The sequence below is a fragment of the Perca flavescens genome, chromosome 11 (genome assembly GCF_004354835.1).
Source record: "Perca flavescens isolate YP-PL-M2 chromosome 11, PFLA_1.0, whole genome shotgun sequence".
Lineage (NCBI taxonomy): Eukaryota > Metazoa > Chordata > Actinopteri > Perciformes > Percidae > Perca > Perca flavescens.
This window is the reverse complement of record NC_041341.1, coordinates 28,231,504-28,258,068: the sequence shown is the minus strand read 5'-3', so window position 1 is coordinate 28,258,068 and position 26,565 is coordinate 28,231,504. Positions and strand designations below refer to the sequence as shown.

The following is a 26,565-nucleotide window of genomic DNA, read 5'->3' as shown; positions in this document are numbered from 1 at the left end:
ATAGCCTTATCCCAAACTCAGTTAGAGAACTGACATTCTGTTGATATTTTTGCGGTGAAAGCACCTGAATGAAAATTACGAACAAAACATGACAAGGAGGCGAAGGCAGAAAGAGAGAAAAGATGGAGGACAGTGAAAACCAGAGAGAGAGTTCATAATTTGGAACCAATCTTACTCTTACATTTTTAATTGGGCTGGGTCAGAAAATAAAATCAGGACACATTAAATAAAAATGAAATTATGTAACTGACCCATGAATGAAATGCTGACAATGCTTTCTGTCTCTCTTTCGGTTTGTTTTCCCCCCTATATAAAACTGTTGTGTGTATGTATACACCTTCCTAGCTTCCAGCATCTTTGTCTTGTTTGTGATGTGTGAGCAATCTGTTCTCCTGAACTTTATGCACACAGAGGGCAGGCTGGGAATAAGAGACACATCACATCTAACAGGATTTCAGGCTAGTCCAAAGGGATACGATTTGTCCGCAAAGATGTAAGGTCCGCCCCTCAAAACTATTCCTGGATGTAAAACAACATCTTAACCTTAGCTCAATCTTGTTCCCCTACTGTCAGACACTTGTTCATGAGCTGTTATTACTGCTGCTTGATGGTTTGGCAATGAAAACATGTCATGCCATTCAAGCAATTTAATAGAATGAAATGTGTTTGTAACACATTTCGTAAATATGAATTGTGTAAAAAAAAAAAGGAGATGATGTACAGACATACAATACCAGTCTGTTATTCATATAGAAATGGATGTCTTTGCTATTTAACTAGTCTCCGGCTCTTTTGTCTCACACACACAGACACACAAAGACACACACAGACACACACAGACACACAGACACACACACACACACACACACACAAAAGCTGGCAGTGAAGCCAGCTCGAGGAGGAGGACTGAGGGAAGTGACATTTGAAACAATAAGCTTTTGTTGTGCTGCGCACCAGCCTACACGTATTTCTAAAGTTGACTTTTTAACCATCACTGAAATGTCACTGAACCCTCGCATCAGAATATCAGTAATCAGAGAGCCACAGGTGACAAAGCTGATGTGGAAAGTGGGATGGCATTGGCAGCAGAAGTAGCCTTTCTGGCTTTTGTGTTGTTGTTTTTTTGCATATGTAATAGACCACAAGCGGAATTAAAATCCTGTGACACAAATTTGTGAAACACAAATTCTTATAGTAAGATTAGAGGGCTCTCCAGCCACTGGAGATGTGGATTTCATATAGTACGTGTGTGGTTGTAAAGTATGCAGTGTGTGTCTGCAGAGGTGTCAGTCGGAGAGTGGCTTTGAGGAGCATGCTGTTGGTGCAGCAGCCATGCATCAGCAGTCATATTTTAATTTCCGTGAGGATAAGATGCATGCAGCCGCCATGCAGAGCAGTTAAACCAAAAAAAATCTCCCCACCAGTGTGCTGCTGATTCTGAGTCGTACCCAAGTCCATGCTCTTCGAGGCTTTGACATGCTGGAACTGCCACTGGTCCTGGTTCTGGGTAGGAGACTGGGGCTGAGCAAGGCTAGAGGTGTGAGAGTTTTCCCTGGAAGACATTGATTATACAGTCCGTTAATAGTTTCATTTGCTACTATATAACACTACTGCGTCCACTTTTATCATTTGTTCTGGTTTATCATTCATATGTGCATATCATTCCTATACAAAGAACTCTGGATGGCAACTTTGTAAGACAAAAACATACACTAACACACACCTTTCTTGTAGATAGGAGTGTTGGTTAGTGCTGCGAAACTCTGTTTCATGTCCATACAGCTCCCCCTCCTCTTCCTCGTCCATGTAAGAATAACTCCCATTGGTCACTGAAAAGCAAAAAAGAAAATCCCAAGGATGTGGGAAGTGGAGATATGATCAGAGATGCAAAGATTTCAAATGACCATGGACGTCTATTCTGGAGCAGCTGTAATATTCTCAAATTAATTTTGGTTACAATAAATACCAATACTTCTCCTACAGCAAAACCCATCTCCCCATTGTCCATTCATATGCTAAGCAGGTTTTGAACACCCATTACTACAATACAGTATAATACCCTTCCTTCTCAATTGAGCGTGACACTGATGAGCGTTTTTAGTTGGGGTCTGTGTTTTTCCAGGTCAGAAGAACATCTCCTCTCTCACTCATTGGCTAGCCAGACCCTGTGCTTTTCTAGTGTTTTCGTTTATAGAAAAAAGAACTGTGTGACATAACCTGGATACAGTGTCAGTAAACTACAATTCAGAAAAACAGAGGGTGTTCAGCAGGCTAGCCATTGAATGAGGTAGGATAGAGCCATTCTGACCAATCCAAAAAAAATTAGCCAGCTCTCTTACACACAAACAACAGCACAAGTGTCTGCTCGCAAGTTTTACAGGGTCATGCATAAAGATTGGGACAAACATAATGAGAATATGGATGATGAGAGATAAAGTGGACTATGCTGCAGGAGTGCTTGGAATGTATCTGAGAATATCCCGACACTTTTTTCCCCCAACAGGTGAAAAATGGTCACTCTGTTGCCCCTTTGTTTATCGGTGTTTTAAGCCCCCAACGTCTCCTGGAAGGCACTAGGATTAGGCTATGGTTATTAGGGGTGGGAATCTTTTACCATCTCACGATTCAATTCGATTCCGATTCTTGAGGCCATGATTCGATTCAAAATCGATTTTCGATTCAAAATCGATTTTCGATTCAAAAAGATTCGATTTTATCCATAATGATTTCTAATCGGGTTTCTGATCATGATCTACTCTCATCTGCTTTGCTATACAGAATGACAAACGGAGACATTAAAGTGTCTTTTTCACATTTTAAGTTCAATTCTCAGGGAAGTGCCTTTTATCAAAAACATTGTCTGGTTCTCAATTGTCATTAGTAGCTAGCTATAAAATAAGTTGGAACAAAAATAAAGTGCTTCTTCATAATACAAAATTGTTGAAAATAGATGCATTTCCCAGGAAAGTTACAGTTTACCACAAATATCATGTAACACAACCGGTGAAGACAGAAAAATCTATATTTCTCAGTCAGACTCAGTAACTTAAAGAATAACAAGTTATGAAAATAAAGTGCTTCTTTCAAAATGAAAAATAGTACCCCTAAGCTAAATGTTCATGACAGTGTCTCTTGCAACAATAGAACTGTAAACTGTGCAACTGATTATATGATTTTCAACAAATCATGAAAAAAAACTGGACGTGAACTGTGTCCAAGGTTACTGTCCATTTGCTTCGCTGTGCTGTCACTATATCTTAGAGTTTAGATTCTCTGCCCGAGCCCGAGCCGGGCCTGGCCGTTATTTTCCGCCACTATCCTCGGGCCGGGCCCTTGATCAAGCATTTGTGTTTTTTTTAATCATTACTTTAGCCTAATTGGGTGGGGAGAAAGCTATGCCATAATCAGAACTAGTATCTATAAAGGCTATATTTAGGCCAAAGTAACAAATGTGTCCAAAAAGTTACACAAGTTGGACTACAGTTACAAAATGTAACATGTGTCTTGTGTGGAGTCTCCTCCTCTCGCACACATCACACCGGGGCTGCGGGCTGTATTGTGGAGCTTAAGTGCAACATGGAGCTTGAGGATGTAAAGAAAAAAAGAAAAACAGGAGAATTACCTTTGAGCAAGTTTGGAAGAAAGTTGGAGGTATGGAACAATTTTAAACAAGTCGTGGGAAGTGACAACATATGTGTTGGCTTTGTTGAGTGCATTAAGTGCGGCCACTGTTCGCCTATGACAGCAAATAAAACGGAGAAGTGGATGATGAACAGACACATGAAGCAGGCTCGCCATGGCAGAAAAGATGACAGTCAGCCTTCAACGTCCTCTTTTGTTAGTTCTCCGAGCATAGGCTCCCCCTGAGGGCGAGGCAAGCCCTCCCAGAGAAATAGCCTACGTTGAGTTTTTTTTTTACGTTTCTTCATTCAGATCCATTTGCGATCCGTTCCATTCTGAATAAACAAACGGCGCAGTGTGTCGCTGAGCTCCGGGTGATGCCTAGTAACATGAGCCCACGCATTTGTTGTGCTGCCGAAGTACTTGGTCTTCTATTTGCAAAGCTTGCACACTGTGTGTGTCATGGATTGTCACGAATGTCAGGCATTCGATAAAAACCGAAATGACGCCAAACTTTAGCTTTAAGTGAAGACGGGGCTGGTTGGATCTCCCTCTCATCCATATTTGTTTGTTTTAGTGATTTGCCGCTCACGTTCAAAAACCGGCTGCGTGGTGACGTCCGGACGTCCCGTATAGGCTAGTTACAAAAATGGAGGCGAACAGCCAGCTGATTTTATTTATTTATTAAATCGATTCTTGGACATTTCAGATCGATTCTGAATCGTTGCAAATGAGAATCTAGATTCTTCTGTGAATCAATTTTTTGGCACACCCCTAATGGTTATGGTTAGGGTTAAGATTAGGGTTAGGTGCCTTGAAGTCAACGGTCGCAGCGCTGCCTGGAAGGAGACGTTGGGGGCTTAAAACACCATCGAGCAGCCCCTTTCACACAGCCTGTTCAATGCAGGAATGTTGTGCCGTTATTCATTTGTATGTGTGGTGAAGTAGGGCGTGATGTATTTAATGGAGTTGGCGGTTCAACGTGCTGAAATGCCACCAAAATGTGTGACGATTCCAGAGGCATCGGATAAAAATAAATGCATAAAATGCAGAAGGATTATTTCAAATGAAGTACTCTATTGGTATCAATATGAAGGTACAGGTATTGGTACTGGTATCGTAATTTTTTTAAACAATAGCAGCATTATGGTTCGGTGTAAAAAAGAAAAGACGGCGTGATAGCGAATCTTCTTTACGGCAGAATTGCGGAATCTCTGTGTGAAAGCTGCTTCTGTGTCCAATTGAAATGCCATCAATTAACAGTGACCATCTACAAGTCTGCAGGAGGTGATACTGATATGATACTCAAACAATGGGTGAAGGAAAGCTTTGACCAAACACAGACCACTGTGTTAAATAGTTACTATAGACCTATTCCATACATGTATAAAAAAAAAAAAAAAAAAAAAAGTGTGTTAAACATAAACTCATTTGAGAGCCTCCTGACAAAAGGTCTTGAGAATAAAAACTAGAATGAGTGAAAGACAAGAGAAAGACAGAGTAAGATAGAGAGAAACCTAAGTAGTCGGATGAGGAAAAATATAAGATAGAGACAGAGAGAGAATGTTTAAACCACACAGCAAATGCAGTGTAGTAGCTGCATATGTAGCTCAGTGATACGGCTGTGTCTGCTTGATAAACGAGTTTATGACAACTTGATACACAGACACACAATCCACCCGGGCACAATTTACATACAGTCATCACTTCTCAGAGTGCAGAGCTGCCACACAACAAATGCTGGGGAATTATTGCACAATCGTCACTGTGTGTCCTTTATGTGCTTGATTCCGCACTTGTGACTGAAAGTGAAGATGCTGAAGCTGGAGAGGAAAACAGCAGAGTCTGAAGATATCACACGCTCTCATCTCTAGCTCTCCCTCTTTCTCTCTACACTAATCACCTGCTTTATTTTTCTTCTGGTCTCATTCTTGCAATCTGATATTTTGGCTGTCATTTATCTCTCCTTTCAGATCTCCCATAAATCATTTTATCTCCCACTCAGTTTTTCAGCCTTTTTTTCTAAACTTCCTCCTTCCTCCTCACTGCCAGCACCTTAATCAGCTGAACTGTCAAAAACACATTCTTCTTTCACCTCACTCACTCACACACTCACACGCACGCAAACACCCATCTCCTCCATCCTTTCCCTTCCCTCTCTGAGGGGAAACCAGTGTGTCTACACTTTTACACATAAATACTATGGCCCATAATTGCCTTTACGGTTTTTTGAATTACATTTTAAAAACAAGGGCCTGTATCATTAAAAACTTCTTTAACTTTCTTTTTAGAGTCAAGTTTATTTTGCCTGAACAGTAATCTTAGTTAATAGACAGAATGCTAAACTGACTGTGACTTTTAATCCACGGAGGATCCACAGACGTTATTTTCCCATCTACACTGAAACCATGGTCAGTGTCGCTGTCTGAGATGTCGGAGAAACAACACCACAACAAGACTTCATGGTGCATTCAAGTGCACCTTGTAAACTCATGGTGCATTTACGTGTACCTCGAGAAACTAAAGCTGTTGTTGTAAAGTGCCCTTTAATTTAGTTCTTGTTTTGTGTTGATTAACAGCAATTGACTGGTGAAATAAGTTATTGTTAATTATTAATTTAAATTTGATCATTTAGCCTTAGCATTAAACAGATGCCATCTGTCATTTTGTGCTCAGGTCAGCATCTGCTCAGTTCAGGGACCATTAAGGCACCGGCACCATTTTTAAAGTATCATTTTAGCACTGGTATCCAAAAAAAAACACGATACCCAACCCTACCATTGACAGGTGAACTGATGTTCATGTGTAAAATCCTTTAGTGAACAGTGAATACATTGTGTTATTATATAAAGAGATTTTGTATGCTTGTTTTCCTTGCTTCTATGACAACATTGGAGAAGATTGCACATTTGAAGGTAGACTAAAACTGTATTTTATTTTAATCCCATCAAGTAGATTAACTCTCCAAAGATGATTAAGAGATGGATAAGAGCTAAAGAGGAAGATCTATAAATGCAAAAAATAACACATCTGCATAAATACATCATTAAATCATTAAACTCAATTTATTCTGCTGCAAAAGCCCATATCGGTGCAAGAAATAATTCATTTTCATCTGAACTTCAATGCCAAATAAAATGGATTCAGTGTGTGAAATAGTTCATTAGGAGAGTAAAATACTGGCAAGTGCACACGTAATAATCACCAACCGATAACACCCACAAGGCAACAACTCACAGAGCCTGAGAGATGAGCACACACATACACACAGACTGATGGGTGTATGTAAATGACACCATAGCTGAGGTGAATTTGAACAGCAACGTGTGTTCAAGGTCAGAGCTGTTGACCAGATTCAGTGTAAACACACAAAAACAACACTGTTTGATACTGGCCAACAATGCCTGAACCAACACACTCTCTCACTCTCTCTCTCACTCACACACACAGACACACATTTAGGGGCCATTAACACATTTCTATACAGGCACAGATATCATTCAAAAACAAACATATGATACACAAATACACACACAGGCACACATACAGGCAGACACTAACACTGAGGACAACACAAGCATGTATACAGTCAGGCAAGCTAACACACACACAAGCACATACAGATAATATAAGAGTGCGAGCGGATTGAGTTAGTGAGGAAGAGCGATATGAAGAAAGAACAAAAATAACTCTTTATAACAGGCCAAACCAAGCAATAACAACCAATAGAACAACCTTGAGAAAATAAAAGCAGGGAGAGAGAGCTGGAGAGAGCAATGAAAGGGAAAATAGGGGCACAAGAGTCTCTAATTAAGGCTGCAGTATAGATTGCAATATCTGTTTTGTTTGTTTTCAGTTTTGTTTTATCTTGGAGACATTGTTTATTTTTCATGATTATTAAACGTAAGCAGTTCTTTACTAAACTTACTGCAAATGATATGCTCACATTTGATGCTGCTTAAATGGCAAAACTAAATCAAACAGAAAAACACAATAATAGAAAACTGAATCAAGTTCAGCTAAAATCAGGGATGGAAAGAGGTCTGAATTAACTGGAACACTGTTTCAGGGGGAAAAGTTGGGGCACAGCAGTGTTCCAGCTGAGTTTTTGAAAATTTAGGAAATGCTTTTATGGGAGAAAAATGTGAAAAATATTTGTCTAGCTATTTCACATAGTAAAGTGTGTGTGTGTGTGTGTGTGTGTGTGTGTGTGTGTGTGTGTGTGTGTGTGTGTGTGTGTGTGTGTGTGTGTGTGTGTGTGTGTGTGTGTGTGTGTGTGTGTGTGTGTGTAAAAGTATCAGAAACAAGCAATTAGCAGTGAGCAATTTCGTAAAAGCAGGCAGGGTTCTCCCAGTAAATACTGGCCATCTCTACCTCGAATGAAAACAGCCCTGAAAGTAGAGGTAAACGCATTTGGCGATAAATCTTTGTTAAGTGCAAACAGTCCAAATGGTCTAATTAGCGTTCTGGTATATGGCAGCATTTTTCCAAAAAATCAATAACCAAGGCTCAAATCAATGCTTGAAAATGGACCGCTTTCTTCAATATAAGAAAATAATGCTCAGTGTAGATTATCACAGTTATCATGGCCCTATGGGGTTTTAATAAACATAAAAACAACAAGGGAGGCTGTTCTTAATACAAATGTGCATACTTTAGCTACAAAAAATAGAAAATGATCGACGTGTTGTCTTGGTTCAAAATTACCACTGCCCCACAATATTACTCGGTTAGCGCTTGAATTTCATTAAAAATACTAATTACACATTGGCAGACAATAAAAATATAGCATGTGTAAAGACAAAAAGGTTAAACCCCACTGGGTTAACTTTGGGCTCATTATTGTTTTGGATAAGGGAAGGTAAGGATTATTCCAGGACTCAAAATGAATGAATAAAAAAATGACATTAAACCTAAATCAGGCTGTATGTAAACGTCACATCTGTTAGCCTGCTGACCAAACATTGATGAGAACAAATTCCACTCACCATTAGATGCATAAAGAATGTTGTTCACCATGGGAGAGGGACTGCAGTTAGTCTGACCGTTCACTGGACCCACCAGTCCTGACAGGCCAGAGGAGCTGTCAAATGAGCGACTGGGTGACCCCCCTTGTTGATCCTAAAACAAGGAAACAAATACTACTAAACACATTTCAAACAAACAGATAATGGTCACCGGATGGCTACCTACATCCCCATATTTTTTTTTTAAAGCAAGCAAAAGTAGCTACAATTATTTTAAAGCTTTACTAAAAACTTGAATTTAAGTCATACTGTATGTCATACATACATACAAAAATTATGAAATGTCTGATAGTTTGCGAAAATTGATGGTTCGGTTATTTCTTTTTATTGAAAAATTTCTGTTTTTTATTTAAGTGCCTGGTATGAGAATTGCATTTAAATTGAGTGATGACCAGAGGAATGAGCGAGGGCTTTGTAGCCATCTATTCAAACGCAAATAGATGTCGAGGAGATAGAATTAAGAGGAAAAAAGGGAGACACTCAAAGGACAGTGGAGGATCAAGGTGAGAGAGGGGACCACGTTTCCCATGGCCCACAGGGTTGGAACTGTCTTTCTGTGTGTGTGGCATAGACAATCATACTGACACCTAGCCGCCCCACCCGAGGGCCCTGTAATAATGTGTTGATGTGTCTCTTTGTGCGTGTATTAGTTCTTTAGGAATTTAATTTGCATTTATTTGTCTTTTGTCTTGTGTGTGTGTGTGTGGAAAACTGTACGTATTCATTAACATGTATACATATGTATGCCACTCTGGCTGTGTGGTTCAGTGTTTCTCTGAGTGTCTGTCTGTATAGATTCAGCCCTCCACTCAAACAACAACCACACCCTCCCCCCACTGAGCACCAGTTCTTGCCCCTCACCAAGCTTCTCCCCAATTCCAACCCAGGACACATCACTCTTCAGTGTGTCAGAGGTCCTGTGTGCCCACTCCCCTGCCTGGCTGTCTCCCAGCACACATCCCATTAGCCGGTGTCATAGTGCAATCAGATTACTCCCATAAAACAAATGCTTCTTCAGACCGCAAAAAGAGGTTATTGAAGTAAAAAATGTTTGTTTTCAGATAGAGTCAATCATGTTTAGAACATTTCTGCAATACATTAATGAATCTGTTTTTCTTTGTATGTTGTTTTTCCCTGAACTCAGAAGTCTAACAGCTGGATGCCTTATATACATTGCATTTGTTATATTTTTTTTCTGTGTACATATGTTAACTTGTATTACATGTCCATAGAAACAAAGAAATCCAAGTAAGTGAAAAATCTAAACAATTAAATGAATAAACTGAAAAATAATTAAGATAAATAAAATAGTAAATAGCCTATAATGTAATATAAATCCCTGGAAAAATATCTCCGATAATGTAAATTCAGTCAGAAATTTCTGTCGGTTTTACATTATCAGATATATTTTTAGAGCAAGACTTTACTCTATTTTGTATCAAAGCTAGACATTAGAATATTGTGAGAGCCACAGCGTCGGTGTTAGACAGCAGCCTCAGATTATACCCATGGAACTTATTTAGCTTGGAGATAGGGATGTTTGGATAGTTACTGAACGAAAAGAGCAGCTGCATGAAGTGAGAGATTAGAGAGGGCTGGCTTGAGGTTAGTACAGTAAGAAAAACTCAGTGAAAGAAAAGAGCAAGGGACATAGAGAAAAAAGAAGAAGAAAAAAAAAAAAAGATCAGAGAGGAAATGAAGGAGAGTGGTGCAAATGAAATCAATCAACGGAATGCTATAAGCATCAATACTGAAGCCTAAAAAGGCTTTTAAGGTACAGTCTCTTATCTATCTGCCTTTGTCTTCCTCTCTTTATATCCTCTTTTCCACTCTTAAGAAAAAGAGGGATGCAACCCTTTGATGCTGCTAACAGCTTCCACCATCAAGCTATTGACCGGGGATGCCCTGAGCCTTGCAGGCCCAAGCGCACCACTACATGCACACATACGCTTGGTATTATTAGGCACACACCTAAAACTAATGCAGTTTCATACAACAGCCTTGCAATAAATCCTGCTTCTATTAATATGTTCCGTTTTTTTTTTTTTTTTTTTATGTATCGCCGTTTACTGCAAGGCATTGCTATTATTGTGTCCAACACATTTAAGTCAGTGGTGGGGGGAGACTACTATACCCATACACCTAAATACTCATACCTGCCAACACAGAAGGGCTGAAAAAGGTGACGCATCTCCCCCCGAGAAGAAAATAAAGGGAAAACGATACTTTTAAAACGGTGCCTGAACAAAAATTTAAATATATATATATATATATATATATACTGTATATATATATATATATATATATATATATTTTTTTTTTTTTTATGACCACCTTGTTCAATTATATTTGTCTGTTCAAAAATATAAAACAATAAAAAGTTGATCTAAAAAAAAAAAAAAAACACACATGTTTATTGCTAAGGCCACAGGGTAAAAATAAAATGATTTATCAAAAATGTAATAATAACTTTTAAGAACTTATTTCACCAGTAAATTCCGGTTAAATGCCAAAAACAACCACTGGATGGGAAAAGGGTATTTTACAATAACTTTGAATGCAGTACAAGGCTGGCGAGGCGAGTTTCAAGTGAACGCAACATCTGTGTGGTTTTTCAGACAACGGCAGCAACAGTTGTACCTTGTACCTCCCAGTGTTGCAATCCTACACGGTGAAATACAGACACACTTTTACACCGTTTAGTTGTCAGCATTTTAACCGTGTTTACTCCAGCTGCTAGCTAGCGGACGTTAGCTGCTGTCGAGGGTAACGTCCGTTTTCGGAGCATCAGAGAGAAGCGCAGGCATTTAAGTGGCACCGAAATGAGGCACCGAAATCCGCGTTGCTATTCGGTCCGGTAGATAACGGTAGTTAAGACAGCACCCGGTGTCTCGGACCCCCCCCTCCCAAAATGAAAACTCTTTGGATCTACACGATTCATGTGGATGACATTTTCCCATTCAAAACGCTGATTTTCGCCGAAAAGCAACTAGTTTGCAGGTATGAATACTGGAACATGTGTTATGTGTGTTTGTCTTTGTGTTCATCCATTTATCGGAGTATTTGTTGTACTTGTGTGTGAGCTTATCATGCAGGGTGAATACTGCAATACCGCTCCCCCCCCCCACTAACAGCAGGACATGCAAAGGGCCATTCACACTTGAGCCAACAACCCTGCTTTGTGCGTGCAAGGGTTTGTGCAAACATCGTACAGAGCCGTTTTTTACTGAGGAAGAAAAGAGATACAGCTGAGTGAAGAACACTCCGCCACACACACAAAAGAGGCACACAGAGACACACAAGCGCAACATCTGAATAGCTGAAGTGTAAATGCTCTTTTGCTGCTGCTGGTAAGAGCAGGGAGACTAGTGGAAGGGCTAAAAAGTCAGAGGCAGTAGACTGCAAGGAAAAAAAAAATCCTTTAGTCAGTTAGAGCCAAAAAAGGGGATAGGAGATACAGAGTGAAGATAAAAGAAGCATGCATGTTTGTTTTCTTCTCAGTCAAGTGACAGAGGCATGCATGTGCTCTCATTCTCACAGCAGGTGATTGTGGTTTTCTCTGACAATAAAAAGAGACATTTACATCTATTACTCATACACTTAATGCAGTGTGTACTTCACCTTTATGTATCCATTAAAACTGTTCCAACCACACATTTTACTATGCTCTTTACGTTTATTATCATTAGGCTTCGTTTCCATACAATTTACGCACATTCTCAAACGAGCGCATCCAAGTACAGCCAATTGTGATTATAGCAAACAGCAACAGATAAAATGTTTTCCAAATTTTACTCGGTACACAAATTTAAAATAAAACAAAATGCTCATTTTTGCCAGATTTGTCTAAAATGGATTGAGTGAGTTTTGGAAAGTGGTCTGTTGTTGGGAGTGTTCTTATATTCAACTGATGACCAGTGTGTGTGCTTTGTTTGTTGATCTTTTGCCACCACAGAGTCAAGTGAATAGTTGCTCCTAGTATGTAAATGTGTGTGGTTGAGTGTGTACCTTTTTAGCCCAAAGGACCTGTGGTCAGAGAAATGACGGAGAAATATGGACCGGCAGATAACGGACATTTTTCTGATATTACCTCTCCAACACGGGTGTGACAATAGATTATCCATACAAGGACCACGTCTGTGAACTGGTCAGATTTAGTCTGTGAACTAGGTCAATAAGGAAGACAACGTCTGTGAACTTGTCAGATATTTAACTTATCAAGAGACAGACTGTGAACTGTCCCGGATTTAGCAAGGTTTACCGAGATTAAACTAAGCTTTGTAGCGACTGCTACATCGTAGTGAAAAGTAGAACTACTCCAATCTTGTAATGGGTAACGAAAAACACCAAGTAACCAGAGCCAAAAGGACCTGTGGTCGGGGGAACCACAGTTTTTTTTTTTTTTTTTTTTTTTTATCATTTTTACCTGCACTTTAATGTTTTAATTTGTTTTTTAATTGTTTTCTAACTGCTCTTTTATGTTTTATGTAAAGCACGTTGAACTGGCCTGTTGCTGAAATGTGCTATACAAATAAAGCTGCCTTGCCTTGCCTTACCTTTTGAGCCCTCAGCACCACTAGTTGGATTGTCCCCCTTACATTGCCCTCCTGTGACATAGAGCGGCGAAGCGTCTCCATGGCCACGTGATTGGAGCGTCCCAGCAGCGACTCTCCGTTTACTGCTACCATCTGGTCATTGACACACAGACGCCCATCCTGTAAAAGACACATCAGATGGATTAAAGTGTGTGTGTTTGTGTGTGTGTGTGTGTGTATTTTTAGTGTACTGGGTTGCAGACCTATGCATGTTTTACAGGTCTATGCATAAATGTCTATGAATAATCCCCGAGCTATTGATAGAGAGCTACTGTATATACATGCACATATCTGTATCTTTCACTGAGCATCTCTCTGAAGTGAAACCAGCACAACACACAAAATGACACACGCTAAATTGCACGCACACACACACATACATACAAACAGAGACTACCATCAGCTCCATCTGTCTGACTTCCCTGGTGTGTCATTTACGCCTCTACAGCAGACCTGTTTCCATCTATCCATGTCTGTCTGTGCACAGATACTCAACACTGCACAGGTGTGTATACGCGCGGTATGTCTGCCTGTCTGTGTCTCTGCTGTCTATGACATGTCGAGTGTGTCCTGTTGAGTAAGAGGTCAAGGGTTAACAGAACAGGAGCACATGGCAGCAGAGACAGCTGAGGTGTCCCCCTCTCGTAAATAATAGGTTCTGTTCTGATGGGAGTTGTTTTCCATACTGCGGCACTTTCTGTTCATTTAAGAGGTGAGCTGTCTTTGACTCCCTCTGGAGAAAATATTGCATCTTTACCGCATGGAAGTCATGGCGCTTACTTATTTACCAATTAGTATTTTCCAGGACCCTATTTGTTGTTATTTTAGGGCTCCCCTTGATTAAAGAAATTCTTAGTACACTAACACCCAAACAATTTTGTAGACTAAACGATTAGTTGATTTAATCCACAGATCTTTAAAACTTTTCTCCACAAAGAAGAATGCAAAAGCCCCACCTAAAATCTTGTGTTCACCAGAGATTTGTTCATAAGTTCCTCGGAAATAAGTCCTGTAGCATGTAAAAAGCATAAAAAAATGACTAATCGACTAAAGAAATCTTAGAGGGCAGCACTACTTTATTTATTGCTAATTTGGGTATGTATTAGAATATTATGTCACCTTGTATGCTGCCCCTCCATGTATAATGGATTTAATGAAGATGCCCAGGTCCTCTCCCGTCTCCCTGGACTTGTTTCCTTTGAGGCTGATGCCCAGGCCTGCCGAGCCGGTGTCATTAAGGGGAACCTCAAACATGAGCTGCTCCTTCCCGTTCTCCGGAACAAAGCCTGTCACACGGGATATCTCGTCCTTCTGGGAGTGAGGGAGAGAGTAATGGAGGTAGAGGGAGAGAGACATCGATGAGGAGAGAACGGTGGCAACAAGGTGAGGAGACTGAGGTCAGTTCATTGGGCTTGAATAGTCTCCAAAAGCTGAACTAAAAGCTTTTCCATTTGAGAAAAACCATCACAAGGAGCTTTTCAGCTAAATTTCTCTGAGTGAAAATGCAGCGGGAGTCTATTTTCGAAGGAGAAAAAAAAAGGAAAAAGAAAAAAGCGAATTGGACTCTGCTTTTATATACTAATGTTTTTTTCTTCTTTCAGCTTGGCAATATCAATAAAATGACCTGTGCATTTTCAAGAGGTAATTGGAGAATACGGCAAACACAGAGAGCCAGAGGGACACAAAAGTAGTGAGAGCAGAGGGAATATGGAGAGGAAAGAAAGATTGTACAACAAAAAGAGAGAAACAAAGACTGGCTGTGTAGATAAAAAAAAATATTATTTTAAACCCAGAAAGATGGTGAAACACCATGTTATCAACAAGGAGGTATTGCAGTAATGACTGAGTCTGAGACAGAGTTAAAGGAGAAAATATCAGAAATAAAGAAAGCAAGTGAATCCCGCCAGAGGAAAGTGTGTGTTTGAAGCCTGTGATGGCTCAGTGGGAGAGGTAGCACTGTTGCACTACATATTGTATATACTTTTTTTGAAATGTAATGTCAAGTAAACGGCATTCATCAAAAAATACTATTCCAAATACTACGTGCTACTACGTCTTACTATAAGATCAAGAAACCAAACTTGAACAGAAAGAAGATGACTTTGCATGAGGAATGTTATGATATATGAAGACACCGATGTTGTTAACAAGGATTTATTATAGTACAACCATTTACCGACAGAACATTAAAATTAAAAGATTTGCCAAAATCAAGACGATTTCTGAAAATTGAACATCTTTCAAACTTTTAGATATATAGTACAGGAGAGTGTGGAAGGCATTGCATTACTATTTGTCCATTCTGATCATTATTAGACGGGGCTGCATATCACCCAGAGGTGTTTCCTAATGACTATTCTTGACATATGTGCGGCTTAAAAAGTGTTTTTAGACAGACGAAACTCAGATGACTCTACGCAGCTTAAGGATCAGCTGTGTGTTTGCAGCTTGTGTGACTGAGTCTGTGAATATATTGGATGTGTTGTGTTTAAGTTTCCACATCAAAATTTCAACACTTACATTTTTGTGTTCGTCCTCGCAATCAAATTTTCTGTCTATGAATGTCTATATGTACATTACTGTGTGTATGAGTGTTTGTGTGATTACCAGAAATAATGGCATGTACTTGTGATAGAAAGTCCATGTCTGTGTGCAGGTGCCAAGCTTTAGTCTGCATGCGCCTGTCTATGTATATGCATTCAGTCTGGCTCTGTGTGTGCGAGTGTGTGCATGTGTGCGTTTGCGTGGGTCAGCAGTGTCAGGTTTAGACTGTTTGTCTGTGGGGATTGTAGGTTTAACGGCGTTAAGCCGACACAAAGTCCTCTACTCTGCAGAAAACTGTTTTCCCTGCTGGAAAAACTCCCCCCATCAGACTGACTGTCCAGACCTGATAGGAAGCTCCACAACCTTAGAAAGAACTTAAAAACACCCAGAGGAGAAATGTTAGCTACTTCAGTGCATAATTACATTGAGATATTGTTAGTCTTTGAGATTCTGTTGTTCATGTTCGTGATTTAGCAACTTCTCAATTTTTTTCTGCCACCGCCACATTCTTTATTTATCTGATTGAACTTTCCTGCCTTTTTAATTTATGATTTCTTTTTCTTGCGCTCAGCACGGGACAGAACCAATGCCAGAATGAATTAAGAGAAGAGGACGGGTGTTGTTACACTGCAGAAAAGTTTGAAGCAGCAGTTCTCAGCTTAGGGGTCAGGACCACCCACAGGGCTGAGAGATGTTTTATGGAATCTGACAAAAATATGCAAATGTATGTAAAGTTGTTTATCTGGGTGATGAATTCAATTTGCCTGTAAAACAATGAATAAGCACAGTATCTGGGCTTCCTCTGATAATTTACTAGACAAACAGCCCGTGAGAAAAAAAAAGAAAATAATAAATAATTCTGTGTCAAACCTGGCTGTTTTGTGGGTTTTTACAACCAAGTGAATAGAGAAAGAAAGTGCTTGTATTCGTTGGCTGAACTAAATTAAACACAGCCTCTTTTTTATCATTAACTGAAATTGCTTTAAAAAAAAAACATGCAGGAGTGGACAAGGGCACAACCAAATTGTAAGTGCACACCGCAATTTCATGGAACATTTCTATTATCTCAGTCTCATTGCCATGATAGGTGGTTACATCTGTATGTGATGCTAAAATAATAAACAATGGTGTGTTTTCTCTTTGCTGCTATGAAAAAGGTGTTTGTATCGTTGCTCCATGAACTCCATCAAATCCATCCGGTTATAGGGGGGAAAAAAACTGTTTGCATAGATGAACCTCCTCATGCTGGTCGTTTAACATTTAAATGGGTTGCCACAAAATGATGGATCAACAGGAGGACACGCTATTAAAAAAGACTGTCTGTGTCTGTCAGTGTGTGTGAATGAGTATGCATGTTGTTTTATTAAACTGAGCCAGAGAAACGTGTGAGGGAGAAAGATGAAGAGACACATTATGTTAAAATGAGCAAGAGCAGTCAACTAAAGTGTCCGTAACTCACCCCTAGGCCAGAAAAACTGCAAGGCAAAGAGAGAAATGGAGAAAGATATTAAGGATAAAAATGAGGGAGGAGATGAGAAGAATGATGCTCATCATTTTACTGTGAGTATTGTTAGGGGCACTCTAATATTACTCTGCTAAAAACTTTGTGTGTAAGGACACCTGCTTCCAGCTACATGGCCTTTTAATGAGAGCTACTCGCAGATGCCCTTCTACCTGGTCATGAAGAGAGAAAATGTGTGTGTGTGTGTGTGTGTGTGTGTGTGTGTGTATGTGTGTAAAGCCCCATGCTGTGGAAATGACTGCCCAAGGATCCATTTTACAAGGCCAAACAACAGTAGCTGCTGTGTTTAATGCGGCAGTAGGTGTGTTAACATACACACGTGCGGACACACACATGGCTGAGGTAAGTACTCCCAGGGACAAAACCTGACATTATGGGCTATGCTTTTGACTTATGAAAATAACTGTCCCATCACTGACCACTAACGGTGGGCCCCAGTTGCCCAATCCCCTACACACAGGCTCTCCCACTGTCCCCTAATGGTCAGTGTAAAGGCTGTAGCTGCAGACTGACAGACCACAATTACAGTCCTGCAGAGCAAAAAAAAAAAAAAAAAAAATGAGAGACACAAAAAGAGATAGAGAGATGCCAAACACAGTGGTTGTTTGGGCTAACATATGGGTGATCAGTGTCTAGGAGCCTGTGAGGGATGTGTTCAGAGGGATACACTGCATAATGTGACTTATCTACAGTCTTTTGTAGTTAGAGTACAGCACTAATGTGGGCAGTGTACAATCTCCCCTGGAGCTGCATATTAGAGGTCTATGCATGCAGGGCAAGCCAGCCTGCAAGTCCTGTGAAACCCACAGCAGATGTTGCAGACGCAGGGTTCGTTTTCCAAGGCTACAAGTGGTAATGGGCGGTCAGGTTGTAATAAGGGGTCATGGTGCACGCTGGTCAGCCTTCTGTCCAGTGCAGAAGCTCCCCACATGAACAGCGAATCGCGTCTCAGCAACAGTTTGTGAATCATAGCTGTTGTCTTCTAGATGTTGAAACATTAAAGGGAGTCTTTAAATTCAACACAAAGAGATACATGTTAATTAGTGAGTTTCAGAGGAGCTGTATACAGACTTGTTACATTTAAAACGGAGCCAGGCTAGCTTTTTCCTTGTTCCCATTCTTTGTGCTAAGATACATTAGCCAGCTGATGGCAGTAGCTTTATATTTAGCTTACAGACATGAGAGTGGTATCAATCTTCTCATCAAACTCAGGGTATGAAAGCAAAAAAGCATATTTTCCCAAAAGATCAAACTCGATTCAGATTCATATTTATCTTTTTTAACTGTTGCTGTTACTCTAGTTTTGTTGTAATACCAATACCAATGCTGAACCCCGTTGGCTTCAACCCACAACTGACATGTGTGACACAACTGTGCTGAGGGCTTTAACGCACAGCAGCGACTTTAGATGATAGGCTGATGAAGGAGCCGATAAACCTCAATAAACAGCGGAGATGTGAGATAAGACAGAGAGCCAGAGAGAGAGGGAGAGAGAGAGAGAAGAGAGACATGATACCCTTCTCGACTGTTCTCCACTGGGATGATGGCAGCTCCTGTAGAGACACCAAGCTGCCATGGATTGTGTGTGTGTGTGTGTGTGTGTGTGTGTGTGTGTGTGTGTGTGTGTGTGTGTGTGTGTGTATACACAGGTCTCTGAGGGTGTAACAGATGGGGGATCTACTGTAGTGATTCTGCGAGGTCACATTGGTGACGATGTCAGTGAGATGTAACACGCACACACACACACACACACACACACACACACACACACACACACAGAGAGAGAGCAATAGACAACAGACTGTAAAGAAGTGCACGGACGCACATGCTCCCTTACACACACACACACACACACACACCAGCGGTGATGGATGAGGGATAATCAAAATGAAGAAACTGTTCAATAAAGTTGTTTTGTTTTGAATGTGCTCTGTCACCAGCTGCCAACTGTTTACTGATTTAATATGACTGAGTGTGTGTGTGTGTGTGTGCAGCATCTGGCACTAAGGCGAATGTTTCCTGTTGTGGGAAAAAAAGAAAAAAGAAAATTGAAAGACAGACAATCTTGCAGCTCATCACATACTGGATGCCAAAAGCAGAGCTGCACAAATAGCTTGAAGGAATCACACTTAAACCTTTCATTCAATCCTCTGTATAAGTAGCCAGGGTGCGTTCTTGAATGGTTTGTATTCATATCCTCATCAATTATGTTTTATTATTTATGCTTTAGTGTTTAAAGCGAAGTAGATGGTGATGAATGTAAATCCTACTATGCCTCATTTCTGTTTCCATCTAGTTTATTCTTGTATTTTGCTAATCCATAAATCAATCTCAACTTAAAGCCTCCCACCACTAAAGAAAACAGTGTTTTATTACGTTACTTTACTTGGATGTTTGAGCTTTACTGTACAGAGGGAGGAATGTGCAGAGTGTGACACTTAAAGGCTGTTTTTACTGCTGAAGGGGGAAAGTTTCTCTGCGCCCACCTCAAATCTCCATTTAAGAGATATTTGTACGCACAAGCATCAGCCAATCGTGATCTACCATGCAACTGAGTCTGATGTGGAAATAGCAAGCCTCCTGTGCACATGCACTGAGAATGAACTTGTCAGTAAAGTAGGAGACATCATGTGTCCAGCACTTTTGAAACAAAACATATTTGCATATTTATAGATTCTGGATTTGTCAGTGAAGGAGAAGGAGTGAGTGTGCCTCTAAAAAATTGTAAGCAAGTTTATTGAACCTTTGCTGGAAAAAAAACATAGCAAATTATGATTTAATTTGACTGTGATATTTTTGGAGGGGATCTTTAAATGAAACATGTTTTTACTTCTCCAAGAAAAAAAGGTAAACACTGTATATTTGATGCATATTTACACATTCCTTGTATGATTCTTCACTTAGGTCTACAATATACACAATATATGATCTGTCTTCATTAACTTACTTATTTCATTGCATTGTGGTGATATTCACCAGAACACAGTTCCAAAGGAAAGCAATGTATAAAATAAGGCCACATGGAAGAACAAGAGAATGGGAGGGAGAGGGGAGAAATAGAGGTGTAAATTGTCTGGAAGCAGAAAAGAGCATCTTTGTTTTAAACATTAGTTTCAAGGCACTCGCCAACTCAGCAGGCGTATGCTTGTTGGTGTGTGAAGAGAATGACTGAAAAACTGTCTTTTTATGTTGCACGTGTGAGTGATTGTGTGTATGTGTGCACAAAATGCCTTTACAGAGGGCCAACACAGCAGGTGGATGTAAACGTTATATTCTGGATTTTGTATGTATAGGATTTTATGTCACAGAAAGGCTTTGTGACTTTGAGTAAGTGTGTGTGTGTGTGTGTGTGTGTGTGTGTGTAGAGGTGGTGTAATGTCTTTGTTCTACAGCGAGCACAGACATTAGCAGACAACACCAGATGGTGGGCTAAAATGAGACAACGGAAGAGAGGGGGTTGAGGAGGAAGATAGACAAGATCCTTCCATCATTTCATCATCATCCTCCTTCTATTTCCTCTACGTTAACACCAACAAGCTGGCATAAAATCATACACAACAAATCAGTAAAAAGAAAACTCTCAGAAACTGTTCCCATATCATGGTTTAAAGTCTGCTGTAACATGGTACAAATGTTGGAGCTGTGCATAATGATTTGTATATAAGAACAATGTAAAACTATTTAAAAATCTGAGAAATGATGACTGCTCACAGCCATTCACATCGGCATTATTACAATATCAACAACAAAAAAATTCTGCTCTTGGCAGTGGTGCAAAGTTGTTCCTCTGTACTTTATTAACCTCCTTCAGCTTTTTACCAAATGACAGGAAATGGAGATGTGCAATGTTGTCCTTAGCAAAGATTGACTAAAAGACTGGTAGTAAAATAACTGACTATGAGGCAAGAGCCATCAAAGCTTTGACACTTTAATGTGAATTCTCTACAAAATGAAATGGCAAAAATCCATGTTTTAAAGTGAGCACATAAGGATTTCTGATTTTAAAATCCAGACCTGTCTGCACATGCCCGTCCCCTGCAGTGGCTGGGGAGGTCTACAACTTGATTGGCACAGTTGTGATGAAGTCTGTGAGAATGCTATTTATGTGCAACAGACAATTGGACACCATGCCAGTTAGTGAGGTATGATCATACTACCTGTCTTATGCTTGCTTATGAGGTGTGAAAATACAAACATGGTGTAAAAGTCATTGCTTCTATGCACTCCCTTGTTTTTAATACTCTTTATTTGCACTGTCAACCACAAAAGGTATTGCCAAAAACAAAACTACTACAAGCAAACCAACACTTGGAAATAACCAAGAATCGCTCTTCCCAACCATAAATGTGACAGTGTATGTGCTTTAAGATATGCCATTACAGTGAAAGACATTCAAAATGTACTTAAAAATTGACAAGCCAAATCTTCCACATAATGTAGAGGCTAAATTGTTAACATTGTTAAGGAATTTCAAAAACACATTTCTGACCTCCTACCCTCTTCAGTCCTTCTCAACAGTCACACAGTTGGACACTCATTTGTATCCTCTCTAATTATTGGATTCTTTACTTTGCTACCAGAGTTTCCGACATGGCAACTTTCTAGCTAGATTTAGGAACTTTTTAGACCCTCTTAGACCCATTTCACTGATCTCCCGATTCGATTACAATTATCATGTCAGAGATTCAATTTGATTCGATATCTTGATGCATCACGATGTGTCAAATTAATTTTTCTATAAAAGCCATGTAGGATATTTAATTCATAGCTTTTCAAGCTTCAAAAACAAAACATTCTGCAGTGCTCTAATACTAAATAAATTGGATACATAAAACTACAGCACTGAGAACATGGCACTTCCTGAATGTGCAAAACATAACAGAATATGTAAACAGAAATGTTGTTAGGCCTACATTAAATTGTAAACAGAAATAATCGATTATGAGCCTGCCAATTATCGATGCAGCATCGTCCATGTCCACGATTCGATTATTTGATTAATTTCAACACCTCTAGGAGAAGATATTATGTTGTAATTAATTTCCATGTATGCTGCTCAGAGTAATCACAGTCCACGGCTCTTTGGCCAACAGCACGGCCTCTCTCCCTCTCCCCTTGGGCTGTGAGCAGCAGGAAGTTAGCCGACAAAGCCACTAAGCTTTATCCAAAGGATATGTGACGACGGTGACGCTTATGACATCATCTGGCCACTTTTAGCAATTTTTTGGACTAGTTGGCAACACTGTTTGCTACAAGAGTTGAAGAAAGGTAACCCAGGAGCAAAACACTCACCACCCCCCCTATATAAGTACTTATTGTACCACACTATAATGTGTAACATTTCTATCAAGGAGTGTGTTTACAGCTTCACTGTGCAGAGCTGCAGCTGCACTTGTTCTTCAAAACTATTGTGACTGCTGTAAAAACACCAATCTGCCATTAATTACACAGTGGGGAATTCTATTGGGGCGTACTGTCTGTCAGGAAGAGAGGGTGAGGGCAAGAGCGACACAATCAGGGAGAGAAAGGGAGAGGCAGACACACAGAAAAAGTCTGTAGATTGAAATCATAGAAAAGAGCAAAATGTAAGACAACTTGGACAACTTCTTTCTCTCATTCCCACACACACCCCAAAGTCAATCAAGACATCCATTTCCAACTAAAAATGTAAAAAATATATACCAGTGGTGTGAAGAAGTACCATATTTCATCTTCTGCTGTTTCCTTTTATCATAAACCACCAAAGCCAGAGAAGATTGTTCAGTTTCCTGTTTGCAAGCCCACATCTTCCTCAGTCTTTATAGTATCATTCTCAACATCCATCCACACATGAATACACACATCATCTACCTAGAATGATGTATTCAAGCTGATCTTAGCATGCTTGTGAGAAACCTGCAGCTTACCCATGTCATTTATCAGTTCTCACACTAAACTGCAATGAAGAGTAAATCCATCCATTTTCCATACTCATTAATTTAGGGTGATGGGGCTGAAGCCTCATCAGTCTGCCTTTCGACCGATACATCTCCTTTATACATCTTTCAATCTGTCCTATTTTGCACCAATATAATTTGCATTCTCATTCATTTAAATTCAGCAACAACAGCAGAAAGTCTAATTCTCACATTTAAAGAGCGTATTGGGCTATCTCCAACACCTCCTTACCAGCAGCATTGCTGCTGTGCCCAATGCAGTGAAGAAAGATCTTTCTGACACTGTCTCGAGGACCTATGGATATCTGCACTAGGAGAATTAAACTTCTGTCTAAACATAAATACATTTTCGATCACAAGCAATATGTCAATCTATTACATATCAGCTCCAATTTAGTCTGACATCATGACATTAGTAATTAGGTTTTATTTCAGCAAAGAAATGTCATGAGGATGATGAAGCTTCATGTGCTCACAAATAAACTGCAATAAGCCTGTCGTAGTTTTGCATTTGCTATGCAGTTGCACTCAAATAGATATTTTCTCCTCTACATTGATATGTGTTGACAGTACCTGGATCTCTGGACTAACTCAATATGCCAACTATATGCTAGTCTAGGACAAAAGAAAAAAGAAAATGTCATTAACAATAAGATATACATTTCAGTACACACACGCACACTAAACGCAACTGCAGGCACACATCCATACACACCAGCCGTGTCCTTGAATCATTGGTTGGTTTTGACAGCGCTCCAAATAGACAGACACAATACTTTACCTATGGGAGAGACATGTTGGTGTGTACATTTCAATGCCGAAGGACAATATATGTATTTTCCTGTGGTGAACAAGTAAGTGCAACTGTGTGAGTGTGTGTATAAATAATACTGGACCAAAGGGGGATCCGTTTACTGACTGTGAGTGAGTGATAATTTGGTCTTGATGTGGTCAAGTTATACGGCAACTGGCTCAAAATTAATCTGTTGTATTAAAGTTGGCAAAAGATATAACTCACAAAAATACTGTTCAACTCCAACAATCAACAGGGTAAAATTAATACTACGGTTTAGTTAAGTGTGTGTTCCTTTGGGCTAGTAAACCTGTCAATCAAAATGTGGTGCTACACAACCTGACAGAGACTGCCGTTAAAAGGAGAGTCTTAGTTTGCTTCCAAGCAGACTCTGGTGCTCTTTGTTTGTCTGAAAGCAACTGCTTCAACCAGAGTATTTTATGATTGTACATGTGAATTTAAACAGTTAAATCCAACTGCTGATTGTAAACTGTTTAGGAAACAATATTATGATGTGTGTGATCTGTTTAAGCCACACAGGCTATATGCAAATAATTTAGTAACAATAGTAACATGTATGCGCATCGGCACCTTAGTGTAGGATTTTCCCCCGATTAGTCAGTCAAAAGCCTGTTGTACACATAGTAATAACATGGGTTTTAATATATCATAATATTATATTATAATATGTATCAGTTATAATCCATTTATTTCTATGGTCATCATGTTTTTTGTTTTTTCTCCAGTGGACAGCAAAAATCCATCTGCAAGCAAAAACAAAATCATGATGAACTCCCCCTGGGAATTAGCCACCATGGCAGCTTGGGAGCATAGCTTTCTGTGTAACAGTATGGAGGTAGAAAAGTATTAAGAGCACTGCTGTAGCAGTGAGGTTTTGAGTGACAGTGAACAGTGTGACGAGTGGAGGTTTTTAGCCAACACTTGGCCAGCACACTCTGCCATGGAGTTCAGACATGCGTACATGGAGAAACTCTGGACTAGATACTGTACGACAGTCACAAATGAACCAGAAATGTTAATGTACACACTCCAACACATTGCTCCTTTTCCTGTCTGCAGAAACAGAATTTCCTATGGGGCTCAGGGTCGCATGCGCATGTGTGTGTGTGTGTGTGTGTGTGTGTGTGTGTGTGTGTGTGTGTGTGTGTGTGTCTTCCTGGCAGCCATTGAGGAAACATCAGTCGATAAGAGCGGAAAGAGGCACAAAAAGCAAAGTAAAAGGTGGGGGAAAAAAATGAAACAAAGACATGAGTAATGGGTGGAGAGGAGACGAAAGTGGGTGCGTAGGTTCATGTGTGCAGTAAAATTATGCCTCAAAGTTATAGGGCAAAGTGATAATTACCACCAAAACAGCTGTGATGATAGTAATGATATGAAATGACCCTAGGGCAGTGGTTCCCAAACTCTTTAGACCATGGCACTCCTTCAAAGGATTTGTTTTGTTTTTTGTCATGTCACCCCGAGCCACTCAACCCCCAATATTACATGTATATATGTATGTAGATGCTGACTGTTGAGCTCCCAAACCGGAAAGCGTGTTCTGTTACAGCAACCATGAGCTGTCATGACAGTAGCTTTGAAATATTTGAAAATGTAACATTAATGTAAATGACGCAAATTTTTTATTGGTGAAACGTTATTAAAAACCCATGCTAGATTAACAATAATTTGATAAATTTTCCTACTTTGGGAACCACTGCCTTTGAGAGAAAAGGATAAAGAGCTACAGATTTGTGTGAAAGCAGAAGGGAAAGAAAATATTTCAATCAGGAAAATTTGTTTTGTGTTGAAGAGCAAACAGCAGAAGGCTAAAAGCCATTAGAAATATAGAAAAAAAAGTTTTTTTGCACTTGTAGTTGGAAATAGTATGAAGAGAGATGCATGGTAGTTGAAGGCAGATTGAAGGAAAAAGCTTGGAAAAATAGAACAAAGATGAATAAAATAAATGTTTATTAATCAAAACAGTGTTAAAATTCAGCTGAAACAATGTGCCAAGGAAAGACTGGCACAGAATATTACCAAAATCAGCATAAAGCTTTACAATGAGCTCATTTGATTCAATCAGAATGGAGTTCTTAAAAATCACTGTATAACATGATTGCTTGGTAAGAAAGAACATGATTGGACAGGGAAGTGTATCATCGTTCAGATTATTCAGAAAAGCTTTCAATTACATGTGAGGTTTATGTTTATAAGAAGCCTTCCTATAGGCTGCTGAGCTGTGCATCATCCAGGCAAGCCTGTTGATTGGACCAAACAAATTGCAAAATTAGAGGGAGTTGAAATTTGAAAACAAGAACTGGTGATGTAGTTGTCTGTCCGCCTGTCTTTCTCGCTGCCTTGTTAGAAAAATGAGTAAGAAACCATTATTTATATAACTGGCCACTGACCTGCCAATCAACCAGGGAATCTTGTTTCATTGGCTGACAATACTGCAGTGTGATTGGTTCTTACCATCTCTCGGGGCAGACACATGTCTTCCTGCCGTAGGACCACAAGACACACA

At 39.7% G+C, this 26,565-nt stretch overlaps 1 protein-coding gene across 4 annotated transcripts in view; it reads right to left on the bottom strand.

Moving 5' to 3' along the window:
- Positions 1 to 26,565, bottom strand: part of pard3bb (par-3 family cell polarity regulator beta b) — a 243,915-nt gene that overhangs the window by 116,303 nt on the left and 101,047 nt on the right. For 2 of the 4 annotated variants that reach the window (XM_028590887.1, XM_028590889.1), the window contains exons 12-17: positions 26,514 to 26,565; positions 14,363 to 14,554; positions 13,205 to 13,363; positions 8,610 to 8,742; positions 1,724 to 1,829; positions 1,422 to 1,552 (exon numbers count right to left, since the gene is read on the bottom strand). The exon at positions 26,514 to 26,565 is cut by the window's right edge and continues 77 nt beyond it. In XM_028590887.1, the coding sequence (XP_028446688.1) occupies positions 1,422 to 1,552; positions 1,724 to 1,829; positions 8,610 to 8,742; positions 13,205 to 13,363; positions 14,363 to 14,554; positions 26,514 to 26,565 (773 nt within the window). The remainder of the gene's footprint in view (positions 1 to 1,421; positions 1,553 to 1,723; positions 1,830 to 8,609; positions 8,743 to 13,204; positions 13,364 to 14,362; positions 14,555 to 26,513) is intronic. The other 2 variants (XM_028590890.1, XM_028590888.1) reach the window with 2 other exon arrangements.